At 42.3% G+C, this 15085-nt stretch overlaps 1 protein-coding gene across 7 annotated transcripts in view; it reads left to right on the forward strand.

The window, feature by feature from the left end:
• Window positions 1–12359, forward strand: part of arhgap44a (Rho GTPase activating protein 44a) — a 36774-nt gene extending 24415 nt beyond the window's left edge. The window contains exons 14-23 of one of the 7 annotated variants that reach the window (XM_033644828.2): window positions 494–607; window positions 721–812; window positions 2369–2552; window positions 3462–3479; window positions 3579–3767; window positions 4923–5435; window positions 8616–8761; window positions 8852–9253; window positions 9889–9940; window positions 10991–12359. In XM_033644828.2, coding sequence (XP_033500719.1) covers window positions 494–607; window positions 721–812; window positions 2369–2552; window positions 3462–3479; window positions 3579–3767; window positions 4923–5435; window positions 8616–8761; window positions 8852–9253; window positions 9889–9896 — 1666 coding nt within the window. In that variant the 3' untranslated portion in view covers window positions 9897–9940; window positions 10991–12359. The remainder of the gene's footprint in view (window positions 1–493; window positions 608–720; window positions 813–2368; window positions 2553–3461; window positions 3480–3578; window positions 3768–4922; window positions 5436–8615; window positions 8762–8851; window positions 9254–9888; window positions 9941–10990) is intronic. The other 6 variants (XM_078161042.1, XM_033644826.2, XM_033644830.2 and 3 more) reach the window with 6 other exon arrangements.
• Window positions 12360–15085: the final 2726 nt, after the last annotated feature.

Consider the following 15085-nt stretch of genomic DNA (forward strand, 5'->3'; position numbering starts at 1 on the left):
ACAGCCTATCATGTCTCTGCACCCTGTTACTTAAACCATGCTGCACTGCTTAATGTAAGATCACTATCAAATAAGTCTGTCCAAATCAATGACCTGATTAGTAGTCATTAATTAGATCTTACATTCCTTGCTGATTATATACAGACTGCCAAGTATTCAAGAGTTTTTAACATTCATATCAACAACCTAAATGAGGACAATGCCAAAGAACTTAATGACTTCCTATGAAGTCACCTTTGTACTCAACATGTCTCCGGGCCCACCCACAACCGGGGCTGTACCAGAGATTTATTTATCACAAGGGGTCTTAAGTCATTATTTGTTATGGCTGTTGATGTTGCTCTGTCTGATCATCTTTGCATTTCTTTGGTGATCTCTTAGATCTCCACTTCAAAAAACCCAAACTACCCCCTAATAATATGTCTGACAAAAAGGAATATAAATGAATTATAGATTAATTTGAAAGGTGCACTCTTTTATTTAAACCCCACAGATATCTAATCAAATTTTTAGCCAAGCTAAGTGACTACCAGGACGCAAACAAGATGACTCCCGGTAACATGGCGATTGTTCTCGGCCCTAACTTGCTTTGGACACACACTGAACCGTATGTACTTTTAATTCAACTATTTCTCATGTATGAAATTCTTTTTGCACGGTTTGATTCTTACCTTATCACATGAGCATTATACTGTCGTTAATTCTTTCCATTCTTTCCAGAAACATGACAGAGATGATGACCACCTTGTCCCTACAGATCGTTGGCATCATTGAGCCCATCATCCAGCATGCTGACTGGTTCTTCCCTGGAGGTGGGGATCACATACTATGTATGTAATATTGTAGACAGGCTGGGCAACATGTCAATTTTTATTGATCTTCCAACATCATAATTGTATAATGAGATTTTAATGAGCCAGTTTTGTTCAAATTAATTTATCAAAGCAGCTGTGAAGTCAGAGAATTTAGTGAGACTAATTTTATATATTAATTACTTGAAGTAATAATATACTTATTATTATTTCCTTTTGCTCAGCCCCATATGAATACAATGATACCTATCATTGTCCCTCATGATTGACCGTTCAAATAAATATGAATCTGTATAAACAGACTCTTCCTTTGTAGTCCGAGTAGTGTTGACCAATCTACTATTTGAACGGCAGGTAAACAGTCAGTGTGCACAATAGGGTTGAATTGGTCGAAATTTAAACTCAAAGCCCATCAGTTATGTCTGTCGATGAGTAAGCCTTATATTGGGTTTTTTAAAATTATCTGCATTCATAGATATCTGTTTCTATAAATTAGCCAAAATGGCCGATGCACAGTAGAAGGAGTCTTGGCTCGAATATCTGTCTTCACTGGATCACCCCGTCAGACAGATAGCCATTGGGTTCCAAGACTGCATAAATGTTAATGATTAAACAAAAAATCAGCAACACCTACAACAAAATACATCATAAAGCCACAAAAACCCAGCTGTAACACACCAAAAACATACCTGAGGCACATTAAAGTGTTCATGAGTATTATATACATCATAATATCCAAACACAATGTGTTTGAAGCTTTAGCATCATGTAACACACAACTTTGGGCAGCAGTTGACCTTGTGGATCACTTCTGTTTGCACAAGTCTCATATAGATACCATGGAGTTAAGATGTACACTAGCAATTTGTTTTTCTGGTAATGTTCTCGATTTTATTTTATTCATCATATTTTGTTGCTCAGTGGAGTAAAATCATGCAACAAAGCAGAATGTTTGTCTCTAAAATAAACATTAAAGCTGTAGTTGGTAACGTTTATAAAAATAACTTTGTCATGTTTGCTAAAACTGTCACTACAGAGACAGATAATCTGTAATCTGCCCTCCAGCCAAAACAAACAGTCTCATTTTACAGCCAGTGCACTAAAATATGTTTCTGAAAACATCTGAAGTAAGAAATATTCAATGCAGTAACAGAATCTTGATTCATATTTGGTCAGCGCTGCCTAGTTTGACAGTCTGACCACAGTTCACAAGCAGTGATGGACATGATTGACAGCCTATTGACTCCTTGGCTCTGATTAGTTGTTTTTCTTCAGACGTGGTGTACTCTGGCAAATGCCATTAGAAGCTGTAGGAGGAGAAGGAACATGTTTTTTTACCACAGACTATTTGTCTCATGTATACTGTGTGGATGTAGTGACAGTTTCAGCTATTTTTATAAAAGTTATCAAGACCATAATGTGTTTGGTCTGTAGGAATATGGTTTTATATCAGGATTTTATTTGATCTAGGTACTCTAATATTCCCTCAAGCCAGTGTAACTACTACTGTAACATCACTATACTGTATGCTTATTGTGTGTTTACTCCTCTCTCAGAGATTGAATTCAACCTGACAGGCAGCTACGGCAGCCCGATCCACACCAACCACAACTCCAACTACAGCTCCATGCCCTCACCAGACATGGACCAATCCGATCGCAAGCAGCAGCACGACCAGAGTCGACGCCCACTGAGCGTCGCCACGGACAACATGATGCTGGAGTTTTACAAGAAGGATGGGTATGATGCCAAGTGCATCCTTCTGCTGCCCACATCTCACTCCCTCTCTTTTCTCTCTCCTTCCACCCACGCCTCCTCTCAGGCATCTGATATTTAATTCTTATATTTGAGGCAGGCAGCACACGCACATTTCAAATCTGTTACCTCAGTGGGGAGTATTTATGAATCCTGTTATCTAAAGTTTTTGCTCTAGAGCCGCCATAGGGGCATATACAGCCACATCCCCTATTGTCAGGATTCATCAGGAGAAGAGAAAAACTAGTCTCATTTGAATACGTAGGGCTGTATTGCCTTGAGTGGCATTGTCTCTATGGCAACGGGTCTCTGATGGAGGGCTGTTTGTTACCTCTTTTTTCTCAGGAAATATTTCTCCAGTGCTATCTTACCATCCTCCCACACCCAGCTCCTCCTTCACAGTCTGGCTAGCACGTCACCTGGCCTGAGTCATTCATCCAGCTGGTGGAAAATCACTGGCAGAATTAGAACCAATGCATTCACCAAAATACCCCCATCAAATTAAGGCTGTAATATTATAGGCATGGATCTAGAGCTCCTGTGTCCTATAATCAGCAACTATCAATAAGAGGGGGGGATAGAGAACAGCTTTTATCTATTTAGAGTAATGAGTAGCTTAGGGTAAAGCTCTGCCTGTGTGTTTGTTTGTTTCTAAGACCAAACAGGTTTAATCAGACAAAAACAACCCTTTAAATGGCGCTCAGTGGATAAGTGCAGGCTGGTTATGTGGCCTGACATCCTCTCACCTCTACAACATCACTTCCACTCCTCCCTGCCACTGTAGATTTCATCTCCCCATTATATACTGACTGGTTTTAGTCTGGTGTTGTGAACCATGTCTTCATTACTTCTGACCACATATCCCTTTTGCCTCTCTTTCCCTTACTAACGCAGCATTAGGAAGATACAAAGGTACCGTATCATGCCTTTTTCCCCACTTCTTTCCTTACCACCCCCTCTCGCCTCTTTCTTCATCATCATACATGACTCTGGATATGTGTTTGTCTCCAGTATGGGAGTCCGAGTTATGGATACCTCCTGGGTGTCTCGTAAGGGTTCAGCCACACTGGCGCGCAAGGCCTCCTCCACCCCTCCAGGCATGCAAGGCCCCGGTTCTCCCGCTGACACTCTCATCCCCGAGCAGCCCGGAGAGCTCGTCACCTCCCCGTCCGCGACACCGCCGCCTGGAGAGCGGGTCTGGTAAGTCACAGTGGAGACGCTGTCCCCCTCTCTTCTTCATGCGTACACTCCTGTTCATTTTTATTGTCATCGCCATCATCATCACCATCATCAACTTTCTCAGCTCTGTGTGATTAAGATCCTTGGCTGTTCTGATCATACTCCCGTTCATTTGCAACTCCTCCATGTTCTTTTGTATCTGTCCGAACACGTTCATGTCACATCCTGTTAATTATGGTTTCTCAGTTTCACATTTCCTCAGTTCTCCCCGTGGTTTGTCAGGTTGATGTCATTGTGGGTAAAATTTCCAAAGGATAATGACATTTTTGACTCTAACTCTGAAGGGTTTTAGTCCAAATACTGTTTGGAAGTTTTGTTTCTGTACATGGCACTAAGCTTCAATCTGCAAGTCCTTTGCGAGCATGCTAATATTTCCAATTTCCCATTGTTGTGGCTTGGCTTCCTCAGCTTTCGTGACTTATTTCCTTTTCTGTTGACACTCAGACTGATTTCACCATCTTTTGGTATGATTATCATAGTTAAACACATGAATACTCACCTCATGGTCGCTGGCTCTGCCTGTGTGGCAGACAAGAGATAATATGGCTTCTGGCTTGGCTGGCTTTCCCCTCCTCTCCTGTGGCTCTTTCAGCCAATGAAAGGGTTTTGTGTCTGTTTCACACTGCCCTGGGCTGACTGCAGGACCTGCAATGCAAACAAGTCATATAATGTAGGATGAGGGTAGATAGGGTTTCCATATATGCAGCAGAGAGGAGATATTCAGTCATCAGCTCAGCTTGATAATATTGTAAGCTGCAGACCAGCACTTTGGCTCCAGAGACAGATCCTCACAGCTCCATGCAGTGTGCAGACACAAGGTGATCACAGACACTGTATTCTTTTCCTTTGGCAATAAAACGTTCTTTTCCTTTGCTGTTTCTTTGTGCTTGTCTTTGTATTTGCACTAAGCTGACTGTGTGCTGAGCTTGGTGCCCACCGCCAACCCTAAAATGCAAATTTTTTCTTTATTTTTTTCTTCTGTTTTTGGCTACGGACCAACTAACACACTAACACCCCAATCATCAAAACAGCTTATCCTATATCGCTCCAATGCGTCTCCCTGTTCAATCACTAGAGCTGTTTCTTTTGTGCTGTCTATTCTCTTAATATCTACAGCTCAGACAACGTGTTGCCAAATCGGCCGGACACCTCTCATGCCCACCCACCCCCAGGGGAGGACCGGCCACCCCCCCCTTACCCCATCTCCTCGTGCCACACTGCCCCCCACCACTTCTACCCCAAACCCCCACCCTGCGCTCGCCCCGTGGCACCGGGTCCAGAGTCCCAGCCCCCCGCCTCTCCCCCGCCCCCACTGCGCTGGTCTGGTTTCACACCCCCAGCCCCGCCCCCTTCCTCCTCTTCCTCCTCCTCCTCCTCGTCACTTGACATCAATTCGAACCCCAAACCCAGCTGTCTGCATTTCCCCAAGCACAGCCCGCCTGGTGACATGTCACATGCCCCCCCACCAGACACTAACGCCTCACCACTCTACATCAAAACCCCCTTGGTACTAACCCGCCACGACCAGTCCCTTGGCAACCCCCCTAGCCTCCCTTCGTCCGCGCCCCCACCCCCGCCGTGGGCTGCCTGTCCATGTGCCCGAGAGAGAGGACCCCCCAGGCTGACTAGGTAAATACAACACACCCATGGCCACTATAGATGCATCACAGAGTGGCATCTGTATATCTCCTCTCCTCTAGCTCGCTGGCTCATATTTTCTTTTTGCTTTTTTTTTTCCTCCCCCTCCAAATTACATACCTCAGATTCTGTAACATTCAGGTTGTCCAGGGATGCCTCTCATGGGGGTTGCCTAGCAACAAAGGATGTTACTGGCTTATATAGCGCTCGGTTTCATGCTGGTATTGAGTAGATGATAAATACATGGACAATGCTGCATATGGCTATCAAATAGCATATGAATGTATTTATTCTACAGTTTGCAGCATTCGTTTACTAACCAGCTGAAGGAAAGCATAAAGTTTGGAAGGAAGTAAAGATTTTTAAGATTAGTAATGTAGCATTTGCAATTATGTCCTGGTACTATAAGCTGCAGTATAGAATTTCTTCACCCAGCTAGACCCAAAGTGCTGAGTTTGTATAGAGTGGCTGTGGCAGTTTCCTGACTCATATGTCTGTGGTGTTACAACCATACAGGACAGTGTGAATCATTACAGCAAATCTTTGTCAGCGATAAGAACAGGCTCGCTTGATAACGCTCCATCTTGTGATCTAGTAGCTTCCCATTCAGATGGATTATTATTGGGAAAAGACAGCTCAAAGGGACTGCAGGAGATTGTAGTTAATTAGATGTCATATAATCCAAAATGTGACCACTCTACTGCAGTACTGGTGCTCTCTGTGGGTGTGAGTTCATACTATACTAGTCTATATTACAGAGTACATCCTCATTTCAGACATTAATTACAGATATACCTACATCTTACAGTGATAGGAGAATATGGTGAGTCAAAATAGGATTATATCAAATGATCAAATATACATGTCCACTAGTACACCCGCTGATAAATGAAGACGAGCAAAGATTAATAAGTTGGATCCTTGATTAAGTGTGCCCTATTGTTTTCATCTATGCTTACAGTGCAGATTTAGATTAGTAGGTCATATCTTGTTACATGCAGCATCTCTCCTCTGTTTCCTGTGCATCTTCACTGCTGTCTTTCTATGTGATGCTGAATACAATATGTACACCTTCTGGTCACTAATGCTGGAAAGAATTATTTGAGCTAAGTAGGGTTTTTGGTCAGAAATCCATCCTGAGATTAAAAAGTTCCTAGCCGGGCTGAAGTTGAATTTCACATTATCATTTGTTAAGATCATAAGCTGTAGTATTTACAGAGGAAAGACATTTTCTCTTTTAGATTTTTTTTCTAACCCAGAATACAACACAGCTGACATGACAAATCTATCCAATTTACAGTGCTCTGAAACTATAGTCTCACAGAAACAGGTGAAATGGACATGACCTCTTAACAAGCCGCTACGTGATGGTGGGCACGAGATGTGTTAAACTCAAGAGATGGCAGCTTTAAAAGACTTTCATCGACTTTTGGTTTTACGTGGGACACAAACAGCAGTCTCCTGGTTGAAAGCCCATATTTGTTTGACCGATGGACCACCCTTCCTGCCCATGCCTAATTTGTGTGTCCACCAGGACAAAAAAATCCTCATTGTCTTTGCAGTGACTGTTGTTGTTTGTGTTACCACACATTTTGTGCCCACTACCATGTAATGCGTTGTTAACACCTTGTGTCCATGTCATGTATTTCTGTGAGAACAGGTTGTCTGAAAAACAAGTTGTTTTTTTAACCTGCTTTTTATTCTATTAAAATGTAAATGTATTGTTGTTGATGAAATTAACATATTATCATTATATGCATCTGGGTATAATAATAGTGGTGAAATACTGATCAGGTTTGTCAGACAGCAGATTTGTGATTGTCTTTATTTTAGTAAAAAAAAAAAAAAAAGATTGGTCAATGGCATTTTCATCAACCAAAAACAGCAGATGCTCCATCATCTTTGATGAAGTTGTAGTTACGGACTTATGTGGGATTTATACTTCTGCATTGAATCGACGTTGTACCTATGGCATAGGCTCTGCATTGCTGTAGAGCCAACGCCATACCCTACGCCATAGCCTGACGTGCACCTCCCCAGAGATGTAATTACACATCACGGCGACGCAGACCTCCTGTCTATTTTTGTAAACTGAACCATTTCCCTCAGTGGAAACAAAGCTTTTATTCACTTTTATTTCACAGTTAAGAAACAATAAATTGTGAAGACAATAAAGCCTCCACTAAAATAGCATTTTAAGTCTTGTTTGTAATTTATACTTCAGGGAATTATACTTCTGGATTTATCCTGGCTTCATATGAGCAGAGGAAATCTCCGCTTGTTGCTAGGCTAATTTATGCAATGTAAAATGCCATAGGCTTGTGCTAATAACGTTAGCATGTTACATTTGTTTGGAAAACTTGTTTAGTATAAGACAATTTTTTTGTCGGTGAACCTTGTGAGTTGTAATGGAGCCGAATTTTGTAACCTTTGTTAAATGTTGCTGTTGTCCCTGGCTTCATATGAGTAGAGGAAAAGTCTGCTAGCTGCTAGGCTAATTTATACAATGTAAAATGCCATAGGCTTGTGTTAAAAACATTAGCATGTTGTATTTGTGGGGAAAATGTGTCCAGATAAAGACAAGTGTTTGTCTGTGAATGCTGTGAGTTATAGTGAAGCCAATATGTGTACTTGTGTACACATTTAAAGTGTGTTTTGGGTGTGTTTTGAATCAACTAAACTTAACAGCACTTCACGGAATTCCCGCCGCCGACTAGTGTTTTGGGGTGTAAATGCAGAGTGATGCAGGCATACCATCGCAGAAGTATAAATGCTCACAATGCTGTAGGCCACATGTGTAGGGTCTGCCGCACAAGTATAAATCCCCCTTTATGTGCACCATTTGTGTCTAAAACTCTCAAGTAAGAGGTGTCTAAAAAGATGTGACACTGTCTGGTCGCTAGATAGTTGTTTACCTTGATGAAGCCTTGCTTGACATTATTGTCTAACTCGCAGAGCTTACTAATGTCGGTAACACTGTACTTAAACACAGTGAAATACTCATAAGTGATGCTGATGATGATGATGGTGGTGGTGGTGGTGGTTGTGGTGGTGGTAATGGCTGTTGGGGTAATGTACATGAGGTATGCTGACAGTTCAAACACTTAACCTGTTTACAAACATACTGAGTCTGATGCTGTTCACACACTAATGTCTTCCTGTCTCTTTCAGTTCATTGAAGAGTAAAGAGCTCTCCCCTGTAATTGGGCACAAAGCCATCCAGGTGGCAGGTCCAACAGTCCCCCCCAGCTGTAGTCCTCAGAGCAGTATCCAGTCCCCCCACTCCACAGAGCACAGTCCACACACCCTGCGCAAAGGTTAGCACTTCTCTCAGTCTGAGCTTACATTGTGTATATGTATTTTCATTTCTGACAGGAGACTAATGTGTCTGTGTTGTGTGTTTCCAGGTTCCAAGAAGCTGGCCCCTGTGCCTCCCAAGGTTCCTTACAGCCAGTCTTGCGGGATGTCCGATCAGTCCACAGGTCAGCCGTCACCGGTCAGCCTGTCACCCACACCTCCTAGCACCCCTTCCCCTTATGGACTGGCCTGCCCTCCAGGGCAAGTGCCCCCATCCTCCCCTGGGCAGACCCCATTAGGGGCGCCCCACTCGCTTTCGTCCCCACCATCCCTGACCGGAACGCTCACCAAGTCGCGGCCCGCCCCTAAGCCCAGGCAGAGACCCAGTCTGCCCCCTCCTCAGCCGCCCACAGCCCCCCCGGGGTTCACTGGCCCGGCCATGGCCCCAGTTCCCCAGCCCCTGGAGCAGGGCCTCCTGGATGGACTGTCTCCCGGGGAGAGCATGTCTACAGGTAAACATCAGCCCTTGGCAACAACACCCCCTCCGCCACCACAGGTGGGGCTGCAGCGGCCCTCTCTCAGACTCGCTGTGGCATTGTCCAACGGAGACGGTGGACGAGTGTAGGACTCTGTAGGACTTGTCACTGTAGATATAAACGAAACCTTCCCCCTTGATTGACTGTTCCCAAACGAATGTCTGAATGAATAAAAGTTGCCTTTTAGACACAGCTGCCTGAGAATGATGTAAATAATAGCGTTTTTGTGCTACTGTAGTGAGCAAATCCTCTTGACCTATGTATTCATTGCTTGTGTTATGTGATGATGTTTCTGGGTAATGTGTGGAAACATCAGAGAAGCATAGCTCGTCCTGCTTGTATGGAAGTTGCCATTAGATTCATCATGTGCTCTCTGTTTATCTGTGTTACCCAGACCCTCACTCGGCAGAGGTAGGTCAGAGGCTTACGCACCAGTCCAGTCTCTCTTATTGCGTAGCAGGGCGTGGAAACCTAGCCAGACAAACCCCACAGTATATCTGCAGTATGATGTTCTGATGATGAGGTGTTCTGTCATTATATACCAATCATTCTGTCACTTTGCTATATTTATCATTCTCTTGTTCCCCCTGCTACTATTGTGTACCTTGCAGCTGTGTGAGGCCAGGGATTCAGTGTGGGCTAAGTGTGAGGGGGACTTTTAGGGTAAGCCAGACCGTCCCCGCCCCATACGCTCCATCTCACTGCCTGGCCTCGTGCTGTGGCTGCCTCTGGGGTCTCCTGCAGCCTGCCTCAAACATATCTACCTGTAGCTCTCAATCAAAACATTTTCCCGACTTCCTCTGAGCAGGTTATTGACTCGCTGCATGGTTTTGTAGTTCAACCGATCATGCATGGCTTAAGGACTTCCCAGAGTGCACCACACTGCGCTCACATTGCAGACGCCGTTGCTTACAAAGGTCCATCTTAAAGCCCCCTTCCTTTCGTTCCCCATTCCCAGCCCTATGCCAGCAGACATCCCCCTCTAACGCACCTGCCACCGGTATCGGGGGGCCACAGGTAACCCCCATCCCTCCTTTGGCAGGTTCATCGCTTTTTATAACCTCTGCTCCCTTTTTACTACACTGCCACGCTCCATCTCATTCCTACACAGGAGTAGTCATCAGTCTCTGCTTGGACGTGCTGCGTTCAGTAAATGTAGCAGCACATTAGAATATATTTAGAGAAAATAGTGTATACAGTCCTCATGAGATTTCCATTGTTACTTCAAGCCCACTTGGTGTCTTGGTGCCATTTTTCCACAGAGTTCCACACACATCTTGTTGCCTCTGTGTTGGTTTACTCGGCCATTGTTGTAAACGTGTACAGTAATGTGTCATTGTGCAGTCATATTGACCTGTTATTGTATTTTACCTGACAAAATATCTGTTGTTGTTGTCTCAAAAGACACAAAAAAAAAACGCTGTGAACATACCACACTTGTTCAGGTGTGACTAGCATAACACACTGGAAAACATCCCTGTGTAGAATGTGAAGCACATGTAATCTACTGATTACTTCAATCAGGACAGACATCATTATGCCACTTACCATGAGTTCAGACTCAAAAAGATTAATATTATTTCTGCTCTCTTCCGTTTTTTACACCTCATTACCATCACCACATGCCCTCTTCTCCTCCTCCTCTTGCTCATCATCACCATTTTTCGCCATTCTGCTCATCACACTCACCTCTCCCACCATGCTCACCATTAGATATCTTCAATTATGAAATCCCCTCCATCAATGTCAATCTGGACAGCCTCATCGATGAGTTCAGCGGTGCCCCTTGCAGGAGGTCCGTGGCAGTGACAGACTCTCCAGAGGGGGATGCTGTGCCTGAGGAGGAGCCACAGAGCACCACTCTATGACCTATGACCCTAAGGCATCACAGCTTACCAGCACCCCTGTGGCTGATACATACTCTTAACTGTCGCCACCAAGGCCTGACGGAAACACCAATTGGCCTCACCAATGCCCACCTGAAACCAGAACTTGAACACATCTGCTACAGGCTGCAAAGAAACTCATCTCTTACAATTGCTCGCTAGTACATAAATGTGACTATAAAAAAATACAAAGAAGAAAAAAAAAAAAAACACCAAAATGCCATAGTGAAGGAACAGTTGCCTTTAGGAGGAAAGACTGGAATATAGATGAGTATTGCATTAAAAGATTTTTTATTGTTTGTTTTTATTTGCTTTGCTTTGTTCATCTTTGTTGTTTGATGCAGTGGTCTGTATTTCTGTGAGTTTTTCGATTTCTTTTTTTTTTGCCTTATTAGAACATGCAATCAAATTGCAATATGATATTCACAAGTTGTACAACTTTTTTGGTAAGGGAAACTCAGAGCCTGACATGGTTAGGAGCAAAGCCCATCCTCAGGGTGAAACTGAGAGACAGAGAGTAGTCTTGGTGTATTACTCACAGGGTATTCAAGCTTTGTGCACATTAGGAAACATGCTGAGCTGTAGAGACAGGTTTTTGCATGCGGGATGAACCATTTAATGCAGTTTACTTCTTAATCGTCACACCCAGTCTTTACTTCCCCCTCTTCTAACACATATTACAACTGTAGTTCTTTATCTGGCATTTACCTTCATAAAGGAAAGCTCACTTTATACCAGCACAGTAGGAGAAGAATGTTACTGTAAATTATTTTGTTTTGTTCTCTCGACGAAAGCACCACAACATGTTTGCATGACAAGCCAATATGAACGAATTGCTTTGGATCAAGGGCCTCAGAGTGGCAGTGTTTTATTTCGTGTGAGTGTTTCTGTTGTTGTTGTTGTTGTCCTTGGAGAGTAAATTTAGACCGCCCGTGTGCTGTTAACGGTTTGATGATAATGGATGGATGACTACACTGCCTTTAGGTTCGTATGATTCTCTCTCTTAACCTTGTTTCAAGTGCTTCAGGTTCAGTGACCTTTGACCCCTAGTGTAAATACAAAGACTGTACATAAATTGATGTATATAAAATCTGAGAGGAAAAGTATATGTAAAATGCATATCTTGAATATATATAATAATAATATATGTGCTGATATTTACCATGTGTAGAAAATGTAATGATTAAAAAAAAAAATTGCCGTTATTTTTGTCCCTGCACACAATGAACAGGTTTACTGTAGATTCTTAATGTTTCACTGTAACACCAGGTTAACGATGATGCTGCAGCAGAAACGCAGATTTCTGCTTGAAATCAATTGTGGTTTTTCTAATTCTGTCTCCTGAGCTTTGACTTCAAACGTGCCCGAGCACTAATGAGTTGCACACCGATGCCCTATCTTCTCTTCTTCTCCTTTTAAATCAGTTATTTAATAGATTCCTGTGTAAATGATTAGATTACTTGTAGCCCGCCTGGACCATTTAATGAATTCATAATGAGGATAAATGTAGTCCTAAGCCTATATTATTGGGCCAACAAAAAATATGTGCTCATTCAATTAGAAAAGCAGTCAAATTTGGCACACCTGCTGTATCACCTCTGAAGTCGAAAATGACCGTGCCCTTTGTTGTTATTCTTACCGCAGACAATTAATCAGAGGTGTTTCCAGTTCATCAGATAACAGATGCTGCAGTGTCCCATTTTTTTAATTCCATATAAAATGTCTTAGGACTATAATTTTGTCGATTAAAGTGCAATTACAGTGTTTACTGATCCACCTCAGTCCAAAAACAGTGGTCAAAGTCACCCTCCCCAAACCCACAGAAAACAAGCCATTAATTTTATTGCTAAGCAATTACTTTCTTTTTAAGTTTGTTTTATGTGTGAGTTTACTTACTGACAAAATGAATTCTAGATTAACCTTTCTCCAAAAGTGATCTATGGTATGCCTCAGTGTGTGTTCTCAATGGACTCTGTTTATGAAGATTTTGGTGATGTTGATAATTATATTGATAGTTGTGGTGATTATATGACAACAATTGCAAGTGCCCTCACACTGGTTGTTATTTTTGGAACTATAGGCATAATTAATGTGTACTAGAGGTTTTATTTTCTGTGCTGGATCCATACGTTTATACAAGGAGGCAGGGGTTTCTCTCTCTCTGTGTGCAGATTGAATGTGACTCACTCAGATTCCAAACGGTAGGCTACCTGATTTTGTAATAACTAACAGGCAAATAAGCACTTGTGTTTGGATGAAGGTTAATTAGGGCCTGTTGGCATGTATTATTACCAGTACAGGGCAGTATTACTGTAATGCTTTCGTGCATCATAAGTGGAACTTACAGCCCCCTAAAAGCATGCATTCATATTCATTCTAGGTGTGATTACTATGCTGCTGAAAAGAAAAGAAAAACATCTGTACCCTCCCCCGAAACACAAGTCATAACTTCATCACATATCTGATTTTACGCCAGTAACTTCACAGTGATTTTCAAGGGGATATTCATTCAAAGGAAACACCTTTTGCACCAAATGGTACACTGTTACATAGTTTTATCAAGCGTTTTAACTACGATAGACCTACATTTCCTAAGTCACCTCGCCACCAAGTATGTCGGTCTAAAGCAAAGCTCAATTTGTTTACATTTTGTGGGGGGGATTTTAAATGAAAAAAAAAAAGGTAAATCTGAAAAAGTGTCATGCATGCGCTTAGATAGTCTTTTGATAATCCACGTTTTGTGTCAATCACTGTCTTTTTAGGGATTGTAAGAGGGGTAAAATGTAGAGATGGACTCTAGAGAATGTGGATCACAAACAATGGTCCTTCATGGGGTTTTGAGCAATACGGTAGAGGAGTGGATGTTGCCTGTGGATGTACTGCCTCCTTCTGCTTTCACTACTAGTGTACAAACAAAAAAAAAACCTGCCGCTTGTCAAGCCCACCATGCCCACCCCTCCCTCCTCTGCTTAGCATATCAAGTGGAACACAGTGTGTACTGTGAAGCCTACCTGCAATCCTTATCAGAATGTCAGAAATAAATATATATATTAAACTCTACATTTTTAATAATCTCACCTGGTTCACGTGGGTTTTATTTTAGTGTTTTTACTTATTATACTTAGGTTATTTCTGTCTTCTGCCCGTTCTTCTCCTCTTCACTATGAATATTGTACTTTTAATCCACTACATTTATCAAGTGGTGGTGTGGAATTTACTCAAGCACTGCAATCAGTGCTTTTGCAGAGAAATTTTCTGGCCAAACAAGTACTCTCACTTTGATGCTAAGTACATATTGCTGACTTATTACTTGTAAAGGAGTACTTTTTCTTCAGGAAATGATCTGAGTACTTCTTCCACCACCATCTAATGGTTAATCCTGCAAATCCTGCAAATGTAGCACCTGGTTCTTTGAGCAATTTTCTCACCCTTAGGGCTGTGACAGTTGGGAAAATTTGTACATTTTCACCTATTTCTTTGCCTTGAAATTGATGATTTTTACACCAAAGCAATACTTCACCCACAAAATGATCATTTGCAAATCAATTACTCACACAATTTTACTTTAAAATTTGTGAAGAAAACTTTTTCTCACATGCCTCCAGGAAGAATGACGAATCCAAACATTAAGAGACTGGGCTCTTCTGACAGGGAACTTTCACTAGATTCACACAGCACTAAATGAAACAGACAATCTGTGAAAGAATCATACTCCTCTTCCTACTCTACTGCCCTGTAACATTTCCTCAGAGCCAAGACTCTCAGACAAAGCTGTCAGTCAAACTAGTCAGCACTGAACAAATATGAATCAAGTACTGTTTAGCTGTGCAATGAGAAAGTTTGGATACAGTTAGATGGAGTACTAGCACCACCCACAAGCTGGACCAACTTTCTCATTTTGCAGCTAAACAGTACACTAAAA

The sequence above is a fragment of the Epinephelus lanceolatus genome, chromosome 18, assembly GCF_041903045.1.
Source record: "Epinephelus lanceolatus isolate andai-2023 chromosome 18, ASM4190304v1, whole genome shotgun sequence".
NCBI lineage: Eukaryota > Metazoa > Chordata > Actinopteri > Perciformes > Serranidae > Epinephelus > Epinephelus lanceolatus.